Source organism: Erpetoichthys calabaricus, chromosome 12 (assembly GCF_900747795.2).
Source record: "Erpetoichthys calabaricus chromosome 12, fErpCal1.3, whole genome shotgun sequence".
Taxonomy (NCBI): domain Eukaryota; kingdom Metazoa; phylum Chordata; class Cladistia; order Polypteriformes; family Polypteridae; genus Erpetoichthys; species Erpetoichthys calabaricus.
The window spans coordinates 59341837-59365625 of record NC_041405.2 but is presented as its reverse complement, the minus strand read 5'-3'; the positions used below and the strand labels follow the sequence as shown (position 1 = coordinate 59365625).

At 35.8% G+C, this 23789-nt stretch overlaps 1 protein-coding gene across 1 annotated transcript in view; it reads right to left on the bottom strand.

Moving 5' to 3' along the window:
• zgc:163098 (uncharacterized protein LOC100037380 homolog) overlaps positions 1-23789 on the bottom strand; it is a 68808-nt gene that overhangs the window by 1485 nt on the left and 43534 nt on the right. Inside the window, exons 15-22 of the mRNA XM_028815636.2 lie at positions 15956-16035; positions 15773-15860; positions 15523-15651; positions 13463-13640; positions 11150-11245; positions 8417-8483; positions 7543-7693; positions 7348-7458 (exon numbers count right to left, since the gene is read on the bottom strand). Coding sequence (XP_028671469.2) covers positions 7348-7458; positions 7543-7693; positions 8417-8483; positions 11150-11245; positions 13463-13640; positions 15523-15651; positions 15773-15860; positions 15956-16035 — 900 coding nt within the window. The remainder of the gene's footprint in view (positions 1-7347; positions 7459-7542; positions 7694-8416; positions 8484-11149; positions 11246-13462; positions 13641-15522; positions 15652-15772; positions 15861-15955; positions 16036-23789) is intronic.

Here is a 23789-nt window from a genome sequence, read left to right as displayed (position 1 = left end):
CCTATATCAGTCTGTGAGAATATACACATCTGTCTCACTTTTGTTAAAAAGTAAACTTACAAATCACTTTAATCATACAAAAGAATGATTCATAGTTGGTCTTGCAGCACCCATCAACATATTATCAAGAACTCTCCACTAACTGACACAGTTCTTGATATGCTAAATGTAGCAGCTGGCAGACCATTACTGAAAGAAAAAGAAATATCCGATGCAGACCCAAATATCCTTAATAATTACAGACAAACTTTATTTTCCATTTAGTTTTTAACCAACCAACAGTAGCTCTATAAGTTCATATTCATTAGAACTTTCTTGAAAAGCTTGAATCTTGCTGGCCACAGAGCTAAAGCAGCATTAACCCATTTTGTCAACCATTCTGTGAGAAAATACATTAGATGTGGATTTTTTGTGCGTACGCACATTTCCGCTTTTCCATATGCCATGTTTTAGTGTGAATTCTACACACAGTATTATGCATGAGGCCCCAGGTCCTGATGGATACCTTGCTAAATTAAAAAAAAAAATTCAATTAAGTTAGTTCCCCTATTATTAGCAACATTTATAAAAGCCAGAGACAATAAAATTCAACCTCAAACTTTCCACCAAGCATTAATTACCATTTTTCTTAAAAAAAAAAAAAAAAGGACTTATTACAATGTGTATCATACAGACCAATCTCACTTCTGAATAATGATGTTAAGATACTCTCCAAAGTTCGAGCTAGAATGATTAAGAAAATGCTCCCTTTGGTAATATCCTAAGACCAAACTGGATTTATTAAAGGTAGACAGCTTCCAATCTTCAACACCTACTTAATGTAATATATTCACCCATAAAGTCTAACACTCCAGAGATATTATCATCTTTGGATACAGAAAAAACATTTGATATAGTTGAATGGGACTACCTATTCACCACAATGCATAGGTTTGGGTGTGGCCCGAACATACAGTGGGGCAAAAAAGTATTTAGTCAGCCACCAATTGTGCAAGTTCTCCCACTTAAAAAGATGAGAGAGGCCTGTAATTTTCATCATAGGTATACCTCAATGATGAAAGACAAAATGAGAAAAAAAAATCTGATTTTTAAATAATTTATTTGCAAATTATGGTGGAACAAAAGTATTTGGTCACCTACAAACAAGCAAGATTTCTGGCTCTCACAGACCTGTAACTTCTTCTGTGAGAGGCTCCTCTGTTCTCCACTCGTTACCTGTATTAATGGCACCTGTTTGAACTCGTTATCAATATAAAAGACACCTGTCCACAACCTCAAACAGTCACACTCCAAACTCCACTATGGCCAAGACCAAAGACCTGTCAAAGGACACCAGAAACAAAATTGTAGACCTGCACCAGACTGGGAAGACTGAATCTGCAATAGGTAAGTAGCTTGGTGTGAAGAAATCAACTGTGGGAACAATTATTAGAAAATGGAAGACATACAACACCACTGATAATCTCCCTCGATCTGGGGCTCCACGCAAGATCTCACCCCATGGGGTCAAAATGATCACAAGAACGGTGAGCAAAAATCCCAGAACCACACGGGGGGACCTAGTGAATGACCTGCAGAGAGCTGGGACCAAAGTAACAAAGGCTACCATCAGTAACACACTACGCCGCCAGGGACTCAAATTTGGCAGTGCCAGACGTGTCCCCTTGCTTAAGCCAGTACATGTGCAGGCCCGTCTGAAGTTTGCTACAGAGCATTTGGATGATCCAGAAGAGGATTGGGAGAATGTCATATGGTCAGATGAAACCAAAATAGAACTTTTTAGTAATAAATCTACTCGTCGTGTTTGGAGGAGAAAGAATGCTGAGTTGCATCCAAAGAACACCGTACGTACTGTAAAGCATGGGGGTGGAAACATCATGCTTTGGGGCTGTTTTTCTGCAAAGGGACCAGGACGACTGATACGTGTAAAGTAAAGAATGAATAGGGCCATGTATCGTCAGATTTTGAGTGAAAACCTCCTTCCATCAGCAAGGGCATTGAAGATGAAACGTGGCTGGGTCTTTCAGCATGACAATGATCCCAAACACACCGCCCGGGTAACAAAGGAGTGGCTTCGTAAGAAGAATTTCAAGATCCTGGAGTGGCCTAGCCAGTCTCCAGATCTCAACCCCATAGAAAATCTTTGGAGGGAGTTGAAAGTCTGTGTTGCCCAGCAACAGCCCCAAAACATCACTGCTCTAGAGAAGATCTTCATGGAGGAATGGGCCAAAATACCAGGAACAGTGTGTGAAAACCTTATGAAGACTTACAGAAAACGTTTGACTTCTGTCATTGCCAACAAAGGGTATATAACAAAGTATTGAGATGAACTTTTGTTATTGACCAAATACTTTTTTTCCACCATAATTTGCAAATAAATTCTTCAAAAATCAGACAATGTGATTTTCTGGATTTTTTTTTCTCATTTTGTCTCTCATAGTTGAGGTATACCTATGATGAAAATTACAGGCCTCTCTCATCTTTTTACGTGGGAGAACTTGCACAAATGGTGGCTGACTAAATACTTTTTTGTCCCACTGTATATGCATAGACCAAACTACTGTATACCAGTCCAGAGGCTTCAGTTTGTATTAACATTATTTCAGACTACTTCACACTAGAACACGGTACTAGACAAGGATGCCCCTTTTCACCACTGCTATTTGCAATCGTCATTGGCTGTTCACTTTTGAAATGCATCAGCGATAAAGGGGATTTTCAGAGAAGGACTTGAACAGAAAATATCATTATGATGATACGGTAAAGTATACTCAATATCAGACCCACAAAATTCTGTGCCTGCAGCCCTAACTGAACTAGCAGAATTTCAAAATATATCTGGACACAAAATTAATTTGAACAAAAGTATGCTTTTTCCAGTGAATTCTCTAACAAACAACATTAGTTTAGACACCTTCCAGATAGATAGATAGATAGATAGATAGATAGATAGATAGATAGATAGATAGATAGATAGATAGATAGATAGATAGATAGATAGATAGATAGATAGATAGATAGATAGATAGATAGATAGATAGATAGATAGATAGATAGATAGGAAGGATACTTTATTAATCTCAATGGGAAATTCACAGTTTAATCATTTCAGATCAGTTTAAATACCTAGAGGTAAACAGCCAAGTAAATATAAACCTCTTTTTCAACAAATTATGATTTCTGCTTGGAAAAACTATACACAAGATGTGCATAGATGGTCTACCCTACATCTTACTTTAGCCGGGAGAATTAACACTATCAAGATGAATATCTTCCCTAAGCTTCTGTTTCTATTTCAAAACATTCCCAATATACATTAACAAATAATTTAAGAAATTAGATTCAATAATAACTTCATTTATTTAGAATTTGAAATATCCACACATCCAAAGGGCGATCCTACAACAACCTAAATCAGAAGGTGGCATGGCTCTACCTAATTTTCAATTTTATTACTGGGTGGCAAATATACTTTACAAGCTATAAAAAAACCTAGACATTGACACAAATTGACGAAGACACACTAACTTAGTCTGCAATAGAAATGAAATCCTACAATACTTTTTTTTATATCCCTTGCTTTGTACACCAGTAAATACAAGGTATCATCAATATATTAACAACCCAATTGTCCTTCATTCATTCAGAATATGGAAGCAATGTACAAAGCTATTCCAGTTTGAGAATATTTTATCTGTGTCACATCAACATTATAACCACCTATTCAAACCCTTTCAAACTTACACAATAATAATGTTTGGAAAAAGTATGGAATTAAATCATTTAGAGATTTGTATATAAATAATGTCTTTGCATTCTACTAACAATTACACTCCAAATTTAGCTTTCCATCAACACAATTTTTTCACTATCTCCAAATCAGAAACTTTGCTAAACAAAATCTGCATAATTTTCCTCATTTCCCACCTATTTCTATTCTATAAGAGACATAGATCAGTCTTGAAGACTCAAGATAGCATTTCCATAATATATAAAATCATTTTAAAGTCCTTCCTTTTAAAAATCCCAGAGTACAGTGGGAAAAGAAGCTCTTACTCAACATTTCAGAAAAGGAGTGGAAGGTTGCCATGCAACGAACTCACTCTAGCTCCATATGCGCAAAGCATACAATTATTCAACTTAAAATGTTTTATTGAGCAAACCTATTTCGTTTAAAATTGACCAAAATGTTTCCAGGGCAAGATCCAACCTGCGAACATTGCAATCGAGCTTCAGCCTCACAAGGCCACATGTTTTGGGCGTGCACCAAATTAACATAATTCTGGACAAAAATCTTTAAGTGCCCATCAGACAGCTTTGTTGTTGCAATTACTCCTAATCCATTAATAGCTATATTTGGTGTACTCCCAGATGGGCTTAAAGTGGAGAAGGACAAACAAACTGCAATCGCCTTTACTTCAATATTAGCACATAGATTTAACTTGTTCAAGTAGAAGAATCCTAGCCCACCTCTTTTAAGTCATTGAGTAACTGATGTTATATACTGTATAAAATTGGAAAAAATCTAATTCTCACTTAAAGGATCTGTTCAAAACTTTAAAAAAAACTGGCAGGATCTAATCAATAATATTTCAGAATAAGCTTTTATATTGGGGAAAAGGATTCTCTTCCCTTTTTTCTACTCTTAAAAGTTTTACTTGGGCTGTTGGCCTTACTCTCTTTCCCTTGGGTGGGGGTTTAACTGAATTTAATTTTGTTAAGATTGACCTGTTTGTATGGAATGTTACTTGCTTTAATAAATTCAGTAAAAAAATAATAATAAAAGAAAAACAAAATCTAGTAATTTTGATAGTTCAGTTTTACTTTGACACATCTGTGTTTTATATACTATGTCAACTTCATAATTAACACAAGATTTTTTTGGTTATTTTGGTAGGTGTTTATAATACTTTGACCTTCAGCAAGGCATTAAGATTCAGGTTGTTCTTGCTTAAGTAGTATTTTGTTAAGAGTTCAAGATTAACATTAATTTTGCTATGCCATTAATTTTTTAATATAACTAACATTACATACTATTTGAAATGGGAGAAAAATGTAATTCTCACTTAAAGGATCTGCTCAAAACTTTTTTAAAACTTGGCAGGATCTAATCAATAACATTTTAGCATTTATATTTATGTCTTTGATTGGAGGCTATGGTCCTTTAATTTGCGGTATTGTTCCATTCTATGCTGTGGTCTTTGTGGGGTAACACTAGATTTTAGGAACAGCTTAAAGGGTTTTAGAGGCACATATAAACTGTTCAGGTAAGCCAGACATGCAACAGAAATAACAACAGAGTCACTGGCAGGAAATGAGGACAACAGTTAAATCAGAGGTAATCATGACAAGTGATGACCCAATTTCTCCCTCTCTACAAAGCACTATCCTGAGGTACCTTTATCTTATGTTTCAATACACCAGAGTACCAAGAGATGCCTATGAGGTTCATTTTTGCCCTCCATACTGTGTAAGTCCTCCTCCCATGTCCACTCTAGACAGTTACAAAATACACATTGGCATATGGTACATTATGTGTATTGTTTTGAGTCTTGTACGTATTCAATTTATTTTAAATGTTTTGCATTATAATTATGTTCTGTGTTGCTTTTGGAATAATTTCCCCTCGAGAATCAGGAAAGCACAGTTTACCTACATATCAAGTCATCTATCATGGCATGCAGAACTTTGCAATGCTCCTGGGTCTGAAAAATATAATAGGAATTTATATATTTACAGTTCACAGAATCTCAGCATCAGGTTTTGGGAAGGTTCGCATCAGTGTTTGCATGCTATTTTCAATTGAAAGACTGAAGGTCTGAAAAAATAATGCAGCAAAGGCCCAATCGTATGATGGCAGACAAGGCAAAGGGATGCCTACACTGTTTTTAGAGTTGTCAGGTAGGATTTGACTCATGTTTCCTTCTATCCCACAAAAATTTTGAAGTTCAAGGCCAACAAATAAACTCCTTACCAGTACGCTGTTTGTCTTATGACATACCACTGTAGCATGAGTAGCAAGAGAAAACAATTTTTTTTATTTTGTTTTGCTTATCTCTTAGAACTTTGACCTCCACCTCTGATTACTGTAATCAGAGTTATAACAGAGTTAATAATTTTGAATACAGATATTATTATTATTATACAATAATTGTAATTCTTTTCATTTATATAGCACTTTTCTCACTACTATAAATTCACAAGCATTCTTCAGTGTCAATCCACTGTGGTCAAACCTTAAATTTACTAAAACTATAATGCAGGGAGTAAAGGCAGCAAATACTAAATTTCTTTTTAACTTTATCAACATACTTAATACTGTGAATAATGATCTAATGCTTAAAAGGAGTGTTTTAAGTCTTCCATGTCACACTATTTGTTCAATAAATTTATTAGTAACATGCAGAAGTCTGTCACTAGACAACAACAATAATTCCTCCTACTCAACTGCTAAACATACAGCTTCTAAAGGGAGTCAAATTGGTGTCCAGTTATTCTCTATTTAATATGGGGTTGGATGCTCAGGATTAACTATAGTTGTAAATTTAGCACTTTGAGTTCTGGCCCTTATCATTGTGTATTAATAGTTTTTTTTTTTTTTGCAAACATGAATGTGCAGTACATGCTTCCAAGCAGGCATTCTTTATAGAAGAACCACCGTGAGGAACATAGATTCATTTAAATCAGTTTCACACTCTCCGAATGAAAGACACAAAATCTTAATTTGAATTATCCATGCAACACTTGCAGATACAGCATGGCCTAAAACTGGCACATGAATCATATCACTTGATAAGATTGTTTTAATAAATTGTTAATGGAACAGTGACCATAAAAATCCTGTTCAGTTTATACATGTTATATACTTCTTGATACAATCCACTGTTTCCCATTTCTGCAATATTCCCTGTAAATAAAATTTTTGTCAAACTGTTTCCTTCTGTTATGTACATCTTTTAACTTAATTAACCTAATAAAAATGAAATCTGAATGTGTGATTTCCATAGTGGAATCTTTATCTAGGAGAAATAAACATGCTGGGCTGCTCTCTACCAAGAACACAGTTTTAGATTTTGATTAACAATAACAAAATGTTCTAATTTATCACAACTTCTGAGATGTGACCAGTAAATAAATTTCATATCTAGTTCAAACAGTTAGTATCAGCAAAATTTATGAAATACAAATCCAGGTAAAGGAGACCATGTGCCTCAAACAAGAGAATACTTTGTTGTATTTTCCTCCATAATCGAACATTTGCTCTTAATTTAACAACCTAATCTAGGTTTCTAGGAAAACAACTACTTTAAAACCTTTATTCAATAATGAAATTGAAAAATTGCAAACCTTGTGTAAAAGCTTGTTTCTGTAGTGTTCAATTTGTTGCTGTACAGACATTCCTGCCTTTTTCGGTCGTTTTCCAGAATCAAGTTCATCTTGAAATTTCATAACCCTTAACTTTTAAAAAAAAAAAAAAAAATCTTTTAACCTATTTTCTGTACATACTTTTAAGTGAGGAAAAAAATCTTAATATGGACTAACTTCAAGTTCACGCAGCTTAGCTCGTTTTCCTTCAGAAACATCTGAAAAGAGCTGAAGAGGCTTTCCTGCTAATAGGTCTTCTTTATCGTATGATGAATCTGAATCACTACTGTCAGCTTCAGATTCTTCACTTTCAGCTTTTATATCTTCTCTAATGGAAAATATACAGATATGAATTATGTATTGCACGGTATCATTTGTCTATTAACAAGACGTTAATTAGTCAATACTAAAGAAAATAATTCTTCATTTACAAATAATGTGGTTGAGCACTGGCTTTAACTAAACAAGTAGCAATCAAGATATTTTAAACAGTACAAACAGAACCATGGTGTCTTGCAGTTTTAGAATAAACAGTAAAAAGTCTATTCCTTTTAATCTCACCTGTTCCTGCTCAATATATAATGTTTGCATTTTAAAAACTATTTGGAAGTAATGAACAAAATGGTAACAAAAGAGTCACAGCAGTGATTGGGTGAATGCAGCAATACTGACTATGTCATGGACAAAATGGGTCTGTCAATTTAACTGCATAGTAAAAACAAGATTTACTGGCAATTGTTTATTTTTTTTAACCATAGAACCTTCAATAAATATAATTAATAGGTGACAAGAAACTTACGGTAACATTTTATATTTTTATAAACTTGACAGGACAGGATTATGTTCCTATTAATTACACTACAGAATTTAACTTCTGAGCAGGCAGTATAGCTCATGGATCAAGAGGTTCAGCTGCAAATCTATAGACTGTGTGGTATGGAGCAAATCCCTCATATGGTCAAGTGCAGAAAGATGCATTAAGCATTTGTGATCTGTCATTTTGGATAAATCATCAATACGTTAATTTGTGTAAAATGTATTTACCACTTACTTTATTCTTGTAATTTCTTCTTCTGAATCTTGCTCTTCAAGTACATCCCACTTTGATTCAACATTTGCTATTTTAAAATAAAAAAAACATCCTTTAGTGTTATTCATATTGTGTCCTAATTTTTGCTGAATACACACAAAATGATATTCAAATATAGTGCAACTTAAAAACCATTAAGTCACCAACACAGTTTATATACTATACAGTCATGGCCGAAATTATCAGCACTCCTGGAATTTTCCCAGAAAATGCACCATTTCTCCCAGAAAATTATTGCAATTACAAATGTTTTTGTATATACATGTTTATTTCCTTTACGTGCATTGGAACAACACAAAAAAAACACAGAAAAAAAGCCAAATCTGACATCATGTCACACAGAACTCCAAAAATGGGCCGGACAAAATTATTGGCACCCTTTCAAAATTGTGGGTAAATCGTTTTATTTCAAGCATATAATGCTTGCTTGAACTCACCTGTGGCAAGAAACAGGTGCTGGCAATATAGCAATCACACCTGAAGCCAGTTAAAATGGAGAAAAGTTGACTCAACCTTTTGGTTGTGTGTCTGAGTGTGCCACACTAAGCATGGAGAACAGAAAGAAGAGCAGAGAATTGTCTGAGGACTTGAGAACAAAAATTGTAGAAAAATATCACCAATCTCAAGGCTACAAGTCCATCTCCAGAGATCTTCATGTTCCTTTGTCCACTGTGCGCAACATAATCAAGAAGTTCACAACACATGGCACTGTAGCTAATCTCCCTGGACGTGGACGGAAGAGAAAAATTGATAAAAGACTGCAACGAAGGATAGTCCGAATGGTGGATAAACAACCCCAATCAACTTCAAAACATATTCAAGCTGTTCTGCAGACTCAGGGTGCAACAGTGTCAGCTCGAACTATCCGTCGACATCTGAACGAAATGAAACGCTATGGCAGGAGAGCCAGGAGGACCCCACTGCAGACACAGAAACATAAAAAAGCCAGACTGGAGTTTGCCAAAATGTACTTGAGGAAGCCAAAATCCTTCTGGGCAAACATCTTGTGGACAGATGAGACCAAGGTACAGCTTTTTGGTAAAGCTCATCATTCTACTGTTTACAGAAAATGGAATGAGGCCTACAAAGAAAAGAACACAGTACCTACAGTCAAACATGGTGGAGGTTCTATGATGTTTTGGGGATGTTTTGCTGCTTCTGGTACTGGATGCCTTGACTGTGTGCAAGGCATCATGAAATCTGAAGACTACCAAAAGATATTGGGGTGCAATGTAGGGCCCAGTGTCAGAAAGCTGGGTCTGCGTCAGAGGTCATGGGTGTTCAAGCAGGACAATGACCCCAAAAATACCTCTGAAAGCACTCAGAAATGGTTGAAGACAAAGCGCTACAGAGTTCTGATGTGGCCAGCAATGAGTCTGGATCTAAATCCGATTGAACACTTATGGAGAGATCTCAAAATTGCTGTTGGGAGAAGGGGCCCTTCAAATCTGAGAAACCTTGAGCAGTTTGCAAAAGAAGAGTGGTCGGAAATTCCAGTTGAGAGGTGTAACAAGCTTGATGATGGTTATAGGAACCGCTTGATTTCAGTTATTTTTTTCCAAAAGGCGTGCAACCAAATATTAAGTAGAGGGTGCCAATAATTTTGTCCAGCTCGGTTTTTGAGTTTTGTGTGAAATGATGTCAGATTTGGCGTTTTTTCTCTGCTTTTTGTGTTGTTCCAATGCACATAAAGGAAATAAACATGTGTATACCAAAACATTTGTAATTGCAACAATTTTCTTGGAGAAATGGTGCATTTTCAAGGAAAATTCCAGGGATGCCGATAATTTCGGCCATGACTGTACATATCTGAATTCAATGTATGAATGATGACTGACATTTTATTATTTTTTAACTAGATCTGCTTTAATCTGTTTATTACAACGAGTTATTATTCTACATCTAATTAAAGCGAGCAAACAGTGAAATAACGATGTACATGAAATGGTCTTGATATGCTCAATTGTTAAAAATGTAATATAAAATTATCAAATGAAACAAAAAATAAATTTAGAGCAATGCAGAATAGCTGCAGCTACAGACGTTTATACACAATTCTCCCACAAACCAAAGTATTAATGTTAGAAATGCTTCTTGAAGCTAGAGAAAAGGAGTTCCTTTTTAAAATACTGCATCAGGTTTCCTTCTTACACAATACCTAAAGCTTGTGGCCAGTAATACTATAAAGATTAAAATACAATTTCAAGCTACTGCTACTGCTACGTGGCTAAAACAAGTACAGATAGTAAATGGTAGGAAAGCTTTCTTTATCATATATTAAGTTGAAAGAATGTTTATGTGTGAGCAACAGTCAACCATAACACATTATTACCATCAGAGTATCAAAACAAATTTTACTCATCATATATGTGCTAAAATTGCTACTGGCTAGTAATGCATTCCAATTTTTTAAGCAAGTAATGTTGCCAAATAATTAATTACTGAACCCTGGCAATGCACTTCCAGGTTGGGAAGGGGTAAGGCACATCCACGGTTCAGTTGCTATTAATTTAATGAATATTAAGAATAAAGTAGTTAATGCTTTATTTAAAAAGTGTGTTGATGATGAATAAAAAAAAAACTGGAAAAGTAAATCTGTGGGTACAAAGGGTTAAATTGGGAATGTTCTGTATATCTTTACAAACATATTACACTATACAAACAAACGCACATAAACAGAAAAAAATATGTCACCTTCTTCAATTTCGTCCAGATCTTCTATAACTTCCCACTTTGAAAGTGGAACTTTTACAATGGGTTTCTCCTTAATGGAAACTGGTGTATCTTCAACTGAACAAAAACAAACAATTATTAAAATCATTTAGTTTAGGTACTGCAAAAATGCATCTATTACTTATTTACTCTTAAGTAACAAGACTTTAACAAAGGATTTGCCTTGGGTTAATAACACAAAGCATCGGTAAAGGCGGTTATTTATCTGTGCAATGTAACCTACTAAAATAAGTTCACTTTAGAATGGTCAGAAGTGGCTTGAGACATATTTTTCTTGATTTTGCATACTTACCAGCATACCAAAGGGTCTTATTAAGCAACACTGCACAGAGATATGATGTGCAGGCTATATTGCCCTCCATGGCCTAGTCATTCTGGCACCCTAATCATCCCCTGTCTCTAATTGGTTAGCTATCTCTCTCACCACTTCACCACCTAACAACTAATGTGCAATGAGCATACTGGCACAAAAATAGCTGCCGTTGTATCATCCAGGAGGATGCTATACATTAGTGGTTGTTGAAGTGGTTCCCTACTCAGTAAAAAGCTTTGAGTTGTGAGAAAAGTGTAATGAAATCCAAAAGATGCCTTTGTTAAGGTCTTGTTACACAAGAGTATACGAGTAATATATTTTTGCAGTACCTAAATATTTTTGCAGTACCTAAAGTGTTACCAAAACATTTTTAAATAAAAATCTGAAAAATTATAAACTTTTACATAAAAGTTCATATGAGACTAAATTTAATAAGGTTTCTTCGTTAGCTATGACCCCATGTTATTGTTAGCTGCATGTACTTTTCTTCTCTAAGGAGGAAATATTTATAGCTGATAATTACAGGAAAGAAATTTAAACAACTATCTTAATTTTCAGACTCTAGCAGGCAGCTGCCTAATACTGTACATACTGTATGCTTAACAAGCATTTTTGTCATTGACTTCTTGTTTATTTGCATGTTAAGAAAGCAAGGTGTACTGCAGTTTGAGTTCCATGTAACTCCTCAAGATAATTTATTACAGTGCTTTACAAAATCTAAAAGAGAAACCCATATTAGTGATGGACAAAAGTTGTGTCTTCAAGCTTGGTTCATATAAAATATTTTTTCCATATAGCAGTACCAACTCAAAATGTTGTGCTTATACAATCATATGTAATTAACATATCTTAAGTAAAACTACTATTCATTACCTAGACTCACAGGAGTTGGTAGTCAGCACTTTTGGGTGCTGAACCCTAATTTAAAATGAGCATTTAAAGAAAGTAACAATTTGTGTGTAATGTTCTATTTTTCAAACACTCCATTTCAAGTTCAGATTTACTGTCATGTGTACATGGTACAATGAAGTTGTTACTTATATGTATTTTATAGACTAATCACTATGGTACAATTGATACATCTGAGAATAAAATGTATGTTTTCTCCCCTAAAACTAGGCAGCATACAAATCAAAACTGATAAGACACTATTAAATAATAATGTATTTTAGTCTTATAAATAGAAAAACTACAAAATTCAGCCCCAGGTAAAGTCAAATATACCAGCAGGCACTATATTCGTAATGAATTATCAGGATCAGAAGCTGTCACTTGAACTGAATTGCAGATTGGATTTCCCTTATACTAGTCGTTCCAATCCACTATTATACTGCTAGTTTATGTGTAATAAAGATGATAAATAGTATACACCTTTTTCTACTGTGAGTACACCGATTTCACAGCCAACTGTTTTGTATTCTATTTCCTATTCTAGTTAACTAACAGATAATCAAAACACATACAATATACTTGATTGTTTAAGCAAGACAATGGATAGTTAAAAGAGGAAATTTAGTGATGCAGTTAACACCAGTACTCGACATCTGACAATCAAATTAGCAACAAAAGCACAGTAAATCAAGAGCTGAAAGGGGCATAAAAATCTGTTGATGTGAGTGGTAAAATGCCTACACAGCCTGAGGATGATGCATGAAGAGGATGGTGCTTCACAAGGTGCCCAGATTTTAGTCAAGAGAGGATGTACAATTTATCTAATGTAAGCCAATGCCTAAATAAAATACATTATTACATAAAGCCAGACTTTTTCCTGAAACAGTGCTTTGTTTTGGCCTGGTTGTATCATAAATTAAAAAGAATTAACCACTAAATAATAAATGGGAAAAGGTACAGAAGAGAAGCGCTTATAGATTAATGTGGTACATGAAAGGTAAATGAGTGTTCAATACAAAAAAAATTAACCAATACAGAATAAAGTACTCTTCACAAATCTTGATTCATACAAGGCAAACCATCAATGTCATCAATTGCAGAACACAATGGTACTCCATCAATGTCATCTATAGGGGCACCATCTAAGGGAGTTCCATCCCAAGGTCCATCCTGCATTGGAGAGCCATCAATATTCTCCAGGGGAATACCATCTACATCATCAAGGGGAGCACCATCAAGATCTTGATTCTAGAATTAAGAGCATAAGATCCCAAATTAATGTATTGCAAGTCGAATTAATCACTTTCAAACTATGTCAATTAAACAGCAATAAATGTTATACTCTTTGTGACACCCGTGGGGTACCCACAGCTGCCATGTCTCACTTGAACCCAGCTCATCGACAGTCATGTACCAAGAATGAGCCAGTTTAATGAGTACTCAAACCAGCAAAGGTTGGTGTAAATGTGCAGAGTGCTCTTATTCAAATAAAAGCATCCAAAGTGGAGTGCAGAAAGGCTTTAATAAATAAATACCCAGTCCAAAAAACTAATAAAAGTGGCAATTAAAATGTTAAATGACTAAATCCAAAAGCAGTTAAGTATCAGTTTAAAACGCAGTCAAGATCAACCTTCATTACAACTTACTCTACTAGTGCGTCCTTCCAATTTTACACCTTTGCAGGTCATCTTTTGAGGTCTGGTCAGCCGCAAGTGATGCCCTTTGGCAAGCGTTGTCAACCTTTTGAGTGGCTTGTGCTCCACAACAATCCCTCAGGATCCATGGCACCTCGCAAAGTGGATGGTCACCTCTGCTTCACGTTAATGATCAGCATGGAGCGACCCTACAACTTGAGCATCATTTATCAGCACAGGGCCTCCTCTTTACTGCACCAGGCTGCTGTGATCTTGACTTTCTTTCACCCATTGTCATTGGGATCAGGATCTCTCTTGCCTATCTGATTCTTTCCCTCTTCCCCTCACTCTTTTCCAGACTACTTTTACACCTTATGGCTACAGACATTTTTTTTTTTTTACTAAAAAAACACACTATCACAGAACCCATAATGCACTTCCATCGTACTCTTTTTCCAAAGAAATATAACTTGCTTTCTAATAAAAACCATGATTCTAGTAAAATTCCTTAAACATTCATAATATAGGAGCTCAAGGTTCTGTGAATATTACTGGAAGCTATTCATGAATATTTTAAACCTAGTTTGACTAGTACAAGGTAATAGAGAGCCCAAGTTTATTCCAGGGCAACTGGCTACAAGACCACAAAGGCCAGTAAGATGAAAGAATATGCACTCTTCTTCTTCAGACGAGGCAAATTATAGGTTTCCAGTTTACCTAATACACACGCCTTTGAGATGTGGGAGGAAACATGGATTACCAGAAAAAAAAACTTACAACAGAAAAGGAATGAACATATTCATTATTGGGCTGGAAATTGAAAATAAAACCAAAATTTTATTAGAGAAGAATCTAAACTGTTTTAGCTTCCAGACATTCAGCCTCATTATAAATCACAATTTTGAAATGACATCAGATACACTGAGCTGTACTTGATTAACTTATTTTGACATTAGGAGCTTGCGGGTTCTTCTTGTGTTTAGATTAGCTTAACTGCCAACTATAAATTGGCCCAGCAAGACCGAGTATGAATGAATGAGTGAAAATGCACTGTGATGGAGCAAGGTTCCATGCAGAGATGATGCTCACTTTCTGCAAAGTACAGCTGGGACCGTCAACGAAAATAATTAGTACATTATAACCTTAACTTTTTGTTTGAACTCAGTACAACACAACTTTTAATGAGATCCATATATCACTTTCTATTAAAAGGTTAACCATTTTTTTTATAATTATATTTTGCTACAAAATATTTTCTAAGGAGGCTGTCTTATTATCCATAAATACAAAATTCAACTGGTCAAGTGAGATGTAGCTAAATGGCCAAAAAAAAAAAAAAGTATATACAATATATTCTAAATATTTAGTTTAGAAATTAGGCATTAATGAATGGAAACAGATGAGCTGTCGACTAATTAAAAGACCCATTTAAATCTCCTAACAAAAAACTGAATAAATGCAATAAAGTTTCTTAAGTTTATTAAGAAGATACATACCACAGATCCTTGTAATACGTCATCTTCTCCTTTGACTAACCCAAGGAAAATATTTTGTAACTGAATAAGGTAAGGCTCAGGATAAATGGCCCAGTCTTCCCAGGCTCTGAAGCAAGACATTATCTTTTGCTTTTCCAAAAAAAAAAAAAAAAAAAATATATATATATATATATTTATGTATATATAAAAATCCATTACACTGTGAAGTAATAAAAGTAAAAATGACACATTTGTACTTTATTAAACTAACCTTAAATTGCTCAGCTTGAAGTCTGGCTCGAATATTCTTATATGCATCACTTACATCAGTAAAAATTTGTGGAAGTTTAGCTTCAAAGCTGAAAAACACATTAAATTACAGAAGTATGGCTGGGAGTTGTGGCTAAGAAACATTTGTTTGTATATATATATTTGATATAAATAAGTAGCTTACAATTTTCTGTAATAAGAGGCGTTGGCGACTTTGGCACACGAGTTGTATAAAATATCAGAAACCAAATACAGTCTTGCAATCTGTAAATGAAATATTTAACAGAGGTCAGATCAAATTAGAATGTCTCTGTTTTCATTACATTTTTCTGTTCAACAAGAAATGTAATTATTTTGTTTCATATGTTAATAAGTTTTGTTTGTGTTGCATAGATTAACAGTAATAACACCTTCTTTGTTGTTTAAGAATATATAGGGAATGCTATAACCTTTGAAAATCACTCACCATACCAATTGGGGAAACTGAACAGAAATTAGACAAGGAGAGTTGTCAGTGTTTTATGTGCAACGCTAAGACTAAGCTGCACATTTAAATTCAATTTCAACATATTACACATACATTGGTAATGATAGGTCTTAAACCAAAGGAAGCATTCATTTATACTTTCGGACTTTGCTTAATAAAGTTGATGCTCATCTGCTGTACAAAAAGGTATAGGAAAGGCCACACAAAATAAAAAAAAAAAAAGATCTCACATAGTATTGTCATTCATTTCACAAGGAGGTCTATTTCCAAGATTGATTCTCTTGATCAATATGCCTTTAACTGTAATCATTTAAACACAGCTGGATACAAACACACTTCCAACTACCTTGTCTATTGTCTTTGTAGCCACATTGTAGTAATATGCATAGACTTACTTAAAACATAATTCAGTGTAACTAAAAAGCATATTACAATTATTACAGTACTGTTAAAGAAATATTTGCGAATTAAATTACTTAGATATTCAAAATGCAGTTAAAAGAACACTCCACCCAAAGATTATATTTATTCTACATGTTAATTACCCCATATAGTTTGCCATTGTCCAGAGTTGGTCACCACTTGGTTCCATTCAATTTCAGTCTTTATGTCCTTTTTTCAAGAAAACATGAGATTAAACATTTTTTTCTTGGTCACCGCTACAAACTATATGGGGCAATTAACATATAAAATAAAACAGAATTTATAGGTGGAATATTCTTTTAAACTCATGTCCTGCGTTTCACTGACAATTCAATTGCTAAATATCTCTCCCTAAGGTCTTATTTTTAGGTATACTTCAGATTTTGTAGTTCCAACAACCACCACCAGATGGTGAACCATTTCCTGTGAAAACGCAGTACAACTGACATGGGCTCACTGTAAGCAATCTTAGGAGTTGTAACACAACTGTTATTTTAAAAAGGCTGTTTTCTCCTCTCTACACTAACAGAAGATTCTTCCCACCACTCGTATTGTTTTTAAATTGTGTTACAATTCTGAATGTTACTCACTACTGTACTACTTCCTTGCAAAGAGTTAACACTGATGGTACTTGAAATTTTACTCTATTAGAGACTAGTAATAAAATATTAAGGAAAAATGTTGTAGCCAATATAGAAATAAAGAACTACAGTTAGGTCCATATATATTTGGACAGAGACAATTTTTTTCTAATTTTGGTTCTGTACACTACCACAATGAATTTTAAATGAAACAACTCAGATGCAGTTGAAGTGCAGACTTTCAGCTTTAATTCAGTGGGGTGAAAAAAATGATTGCATAAAAATGTGAGGCAACTAAAGCATTTTTTTTTAAACACAATCCCTTCATTTCAGGGGCTCAAAAGTAATTGGACAATTGACTCAAAGGCTATTTCATGGGCAGGTGTGGCAAAAGTCCATCGTTATATCATTATCAATTAAGCAGATAAAAGGCCTGATATTGATTTGAGGTGTGGTGCTTGCATGTGGAAGATTTTGCTGTGAACAGACAACATGTGGTCAAAGGAGCTCTCCATGCAGGTGAAAGAAGCCATCCTTAAGTTGCGAAAACAGAAAAAACCCATCCGAGATATTGCTGCAATATTACGAGTGGCAAAATCTACAGTTTGGTACATCCTGAGAAAGAAGGCAAGCACTGGTGAACTCAGCAACGCAAAAAGATCTGGACGTCCACGGAAGACAACAGTGGTGGATGATCGCAGAATCATTTCCATGGTGAAGAGAAACTACTTCACAACAGCCAACCAAGTGAATAACACTTCGATATCCAAGTCTACCATAAAGAGAAGACTGCATGAAAGTAAATACAGAGGGTGCACTGCAACGTGCAAGCCACTCATAAGCCTCAAGAATAGAAAGGCTAGATTGGACTTTGCTAAAGAACATCTAAAAAAAGCCAGCACAGTTCTGGAAAAACATTCTTTGGACAGATGAAACCAAGATCAACCTCTACTACTACTACTACTCTGCTATCGTGGGCTGCATCAGGAGTGGGCAGGAGGAGGAGTATAGGGACCTAATCAATGACTTGCAAACATCAGCCAAGGTTTGACAATTGATAGTTCATACATGAACTCCCCATACCCTTCCTACCTATCAAAAGGTGCCACATTGGAAGGTTTAGCTTTAGTAGGTATAGACTGTGCCCCAAAGTTGTCACTATACTTCCAATACAACTCGGAGTCCTGCCACATGCAAAAGTTCGCTGATGACACTGCTATCATGGGCTGCATCAGGAGTGGGCAGGAGGAGGAGTATAGGAACCTAATCAAGGACTTTGTTAAATGGTGCGACTCAAACCACCTACACCTGAACACCAGCAAAACCATGGAGCTGGTGGTGGATTTTAGGAGGCCCAGACCCCTCATGGACCCCGTGATCATCAGAGGTGACTGTGTGCAGATGGTGCAGACCTATAAATACCTGGGAGTGCAGCTGGATGATAAATTAGACTGGACTGCAAATACTGATGCTCTGTGTAAGAAAGGACAGAGCCGGTTATACTTCCTTAGAAGGCTGGCGTCCTTCAACATCTGCAATAAGATGCTGCAGATGTTCTATCAGACGGTTGTGGCAAGCGCCCTCTTCTACACGGTGGTGTGCTGGGGAGGCAGCATTAAGAAGAAAGACGCCTCACGCCTGGACAAACTGGTGAGGAAGGCAGGCTCTATTGTTGGCATGGAGCTAGACAGTTTGACATCTGTGGCAGAGCGACGGGCGCTCAGCAAGCTCCTATCAATTATGGAAAATCCACTGCATCCACTAAACAGTGTCATCTCTAGACAGAGGAGCAGCTTCAGTGACAGACTGCTGTCACTGTCCTGCTCCACTGACAGACTGAGGAGATCGTTCCTCCCCCAAACTATGCGACTCTTCAATTCCACCCAGGGGGGTAAACGTTAACAATAAATAAAGTTATTGTCTGTTTTTACCTGCATTATTATCAATCTTTAATTTAATATTGTTTTTTTTTTGTATCAGTAAGGTGCTGCTGGAGTAAGTGAATTTCCCCCTTGGGATTAATAAAGTATCTATCTATCTATCTACCTACCAGAATGATGGCAAGAAAAAAGTATGGAGAAGACGTGGAACAGCTCATTATCCAATGCATACCACATCATCTGTAAAACACGGTGGAGGTAATGTGATGGCTTGGGCGTGCATGGCTGCCAGTGGCACTGGGACACTAGTGTTTATTGATGATGTGACACAGGACTGAAGCAGAAGAATGAATTCTGAGGTGTTCAGAGACGTACTGTCTGCTCAAACCCAGCTACATGCAGTCAAACTGATAGGGCGGCGTTTCATGATACAGATGGACAATGACCCAAAACATACAGCCAAACCAACCCAGGAGTTTATTAAAGCAAAGAAGTGGAAAATTCTTGAATGACCAAGTCAGTCACCTGATCTTAACCTAATTGAGCATGCATTTCACTTGTTGAAGACTAAGCTTCAGACAGAAAGGCCCAGAAACAAACAGCAACTGAAAGCCGCTGCAGTAAAGGCCTGGCAGAGCATTAAAAAGGAGGAAACCCAGCATCTGGTGATGTCCATGAGTTCAAGACTTCAGGCTGTCATTGCCAGCAAAGGGTTTTCAACCAAGTATTAGAAATGAACATTTTATTTCCAGTTACTTAATTTGTCCAATTACTTTTGAGCCCCTGAAATGAAGGGATTGTGTTAAAAAATGCTTTAGTTGCCTCACATTTTTATGCAATCGTTTTGTTCACCCCACTGAATTAAAGCTGAAAGTCTGCACTTCAACTGCATCTGAGTTGTTTCATTTAAAATTCATTGTGGTAATGTACAGAACCAAAATTAGAAAAAAGTTGTCTCCAAATATTTATGGCCCTAACTGTATACACATAGTATCCTTAAATATCATTTGACATAATAATTTAGTATGGATGTAATTTCTAGGTACTACACACACAACAATTACATACACATATAAATGGTAAAACGTCTTATTTTAGGTACACACTTTTTCCAATTCAGGAGCAAGAATTTATGCAGTGAAAAACAGAACAATGTGTGCAAAGTACAAGAGACTGATTTTCACTACAACGGCAGTGTCAAAGTACAAAGTGAGAAACTATTCTGAACAGGTCACCAGCACATAGACACAAATCCACAGTCACACATGCTCTGTCAATTTAGAATTAGACTCACCAGTAGGGAAAATAAAAAGACTACTGATATACAGTATAGTGTTACACTTTACCAAAACATATCACTGGGATAATTCAGCGACAGGCATATGTCTACTAGAGGATCAATCTATCCATTGTTTAACCTAGTTAAAAAAAAAATTCAGCTGACAAAAAGCTCACCACAGATCTCATCTTTCATTTCCCTCCTGTAGCAGACAGCCAGTACTCAGCAAGTCTTTCAAAAAACAAATGCAAACTGCCAGATCTGTGTGTTTACTGTAATGTTTAGCAGCTTCAGAAAGTAATAGTTCTGAAACATTAAATATGCAAAATTAGTATGACCTCCTTTGTATTATTATGAAAAAAATTCAGTTGATTAAACTGCTTTGATAGATTTAGCAATAGTTGAGAAGAGGGAAAAAAATCAACTCTCTGCCCCCCAATTTCATTGTTTTAAAAAATGTTGTTTGGCTATAGTTTTAAACCACTGTTAAATGGTTTTGACTCACCTTTATAATAGTACCAAATCATAAGCCATCTAGTAAGTTTTGTAGCACCCTTAGCACTCCATCTTATTCTCCATTTGGTTAACACAGTTGATGTTGTTGCTTTAACAGCTTTTACAAGGAACGACAGGTTGTCAAATGGATAGAATAAGACTGAGTGTCATCACAGTGTTCACATCAGGGAATAAAAAAAATCCTTACTACATATACAGTAATAATACATAGTGAAGAAGAATATTTCACATACAATACATTAGAGTTTGTAAATATTATTACAAAGACAAAAAAAAACTGGCTAACCACTGACATATGGTTCATACATAGGTTGGCATTGCTGCCTCACATTTCCTTTCCAGGAGCTCAGGTGGAAATCCCAGCCTGCTCACTGTGTGTATATTTTTGAAGCTCTCTCCATGGTATTGGGCTTGCATTCTGTGCTTTAGACAATGCTGGCACTTCTATTGTTGATAATTCTTGACTTGCTTCTAATGCTGCTGGAATAGGCTCCGTTCAAAGTGACACTTAACTAGAATGAGCAATTTTGAGAATGGATAGTGTGTGTTAAGAAGCTCAACAATTGATAAGTATGTGTCATCTCTAAATTTTATATACAGTAATCTCTCCTCCATCGCGGGGGTTGCGTTCCAGAGCCACCCGCGAAATAAGAAAATCCACGAAGTAGAAACCATATGTTTATATGGTTATTTTTATATTGTCATGCTTGGGTCACAGATTTGCGCAGAAACACAGGAGGTTGTAGAGAGACAGGAACGTTATTCAAACACTGCAAACAAACATTTGTCTCTTTTTCAAAAGTTTAAACTGTGCTCCATGACAAGACAGAGATGACAGTTCCATCTCACAATTAAAAGAATGCAAACATATCTTCCTCTTCAAAGGAGTGCTTGTCAGGAGCACAGAATGTCACATAGATAGAGAAAAGCAAACAAATCAATAGGGCTGTTTGCTTTTAAGTATGCGAAGCACCGCGGCACAAAGCTGTTGAAGGCGGCAGCTCACACCCCCTCCGTCAGGAGCAGACAAAGAGAGAGAGAGAGAGAGAGAGACAGAGTTTGTTTTTCAATCAAAAATCAATACATGCCCTTCGAGTATGTATTAAGTATGCGAAGCACTGTGCGGCATGTCGTTTCAGGAAGCAGCTGCACAAAAGATAGCAACGTGAAGATAATCTTTCAGCATTTTTAGACGAGCGTCCGTATCGTCTAGGTGTGCGAACAGCCCCCCTGCTCACACCCCATACGTCAGGATCACAGATAGTCAGCGCAAGAGAGAGAGAAAAGTAAGTTGGGTAGCTTCTCAGCCATCTGCCAATAGCGTCCCTTGTATGAAATCAACTGGGCAAACCAACTGAGGAAGCATGTACCAGAAATGAAAAGACCCATTGTCCGCAGAAATCCGCGAACCAGCAAAAAATCCGCGATATATATTTAAATATGCTTACATATAAAATCCGCGATGGAGTGAAGCCGCGAAAGGCGAAGCGCGATATAGCGAGGGATCACTGTATGCATTGCCCTTTAATGGGCTACTGTCTTGCAATAAATTAAATTCCAAGATGATGCAAAATCCTTCCAGATTTTCTGAACTAGATAAAGCTTGTTAACTAAAAAGAAAAGAGTATAGAACAGAAGAGACGACACACATTTCAGGATTACTTGTATCACCATGCTGTAAATAGTAGCCAGTGCTTCTTTTGGGTCTCCTTGTATTTAGAGAAATGCAGTACACACTTAACGCATTTTTATGCTTTATTCCCCCCACAAAATAAATAAATACTGTAAATCCTGCTAACCTTTTTGAAATAGGAATTTGCAAATGGTAAACTGTCAGGAGAATAAATAAAAATCCTGAATTATGAGTACACTGTAACCCAACATTGTACTAAGTAGGTTTTGAAAATGTATTCATGGTAGTTAACAATGGTGTTATCTCTTAAGAGGAACGGAGAAATTTTAGATCATATTACCAATATTCTATATTAAGTATTGTGATTTTTTTTCCAGAGAATAAAATTAAAGTACACAACTGCCACAGAAATTCAAAAAAAGGTACGCTAAGAATGGTTTGGAGAAAAGATATACAGTACTTCAAAATTCATATTATTGCAACAAAGATGATAGTCAACTAGAAACACACATTTTCTGCAGCAATTAAAATTTGTTAATAAGAAAGGAAAACATGATTTTTCTCTACATACATAAAGTACACTGAAATAAATACAGTTAAAACAATTTTGCCATCCTTTAAGTAAGGTAAAACAAAAATCTGAAATGTATTAGTGATCTGACGTAGGTGTTTGAAAAACTGATGTCCTGGGCAGCATAACACACACATAATGTACAAATATACATACTTTGTCAAATCACCTTTTGTATTCAGCCCCAAGACAACTTTCATTTTCAGATTTCGGATCTCATTTTAACAGCTAATCTACAAACCAGGAACACATTGAAAACCTTTGCACAATTTTCCATAAAGGGGAAAAAAATTCTAAATTTTGAGACTTGACATGTTCATAACCCTTTATACATATAAGACTAACTATGCTCAGTCACAGTACATTCCTTACCATATGACCCAATTTGCTGATAGTATCCTCTTGTGTAGGAAATGGACGGACCACCTGTTCTCAAAATATTAATGGGGGATAAATACCCCTACTCATGCTTAAGTCCAACACTATGGTGGAGATTTCCCATAAAGAAAACCTGAATAATATTGACAAAACAGCATTCAAAACAAGTCAAGGATATATTTATTGAGAAATGCAGATTTGAGGAAGGTTATAAGACCATCTCAAAGGCACTGAACAGACTTCGGAGATTAGAACAGCCCATTAATCAGA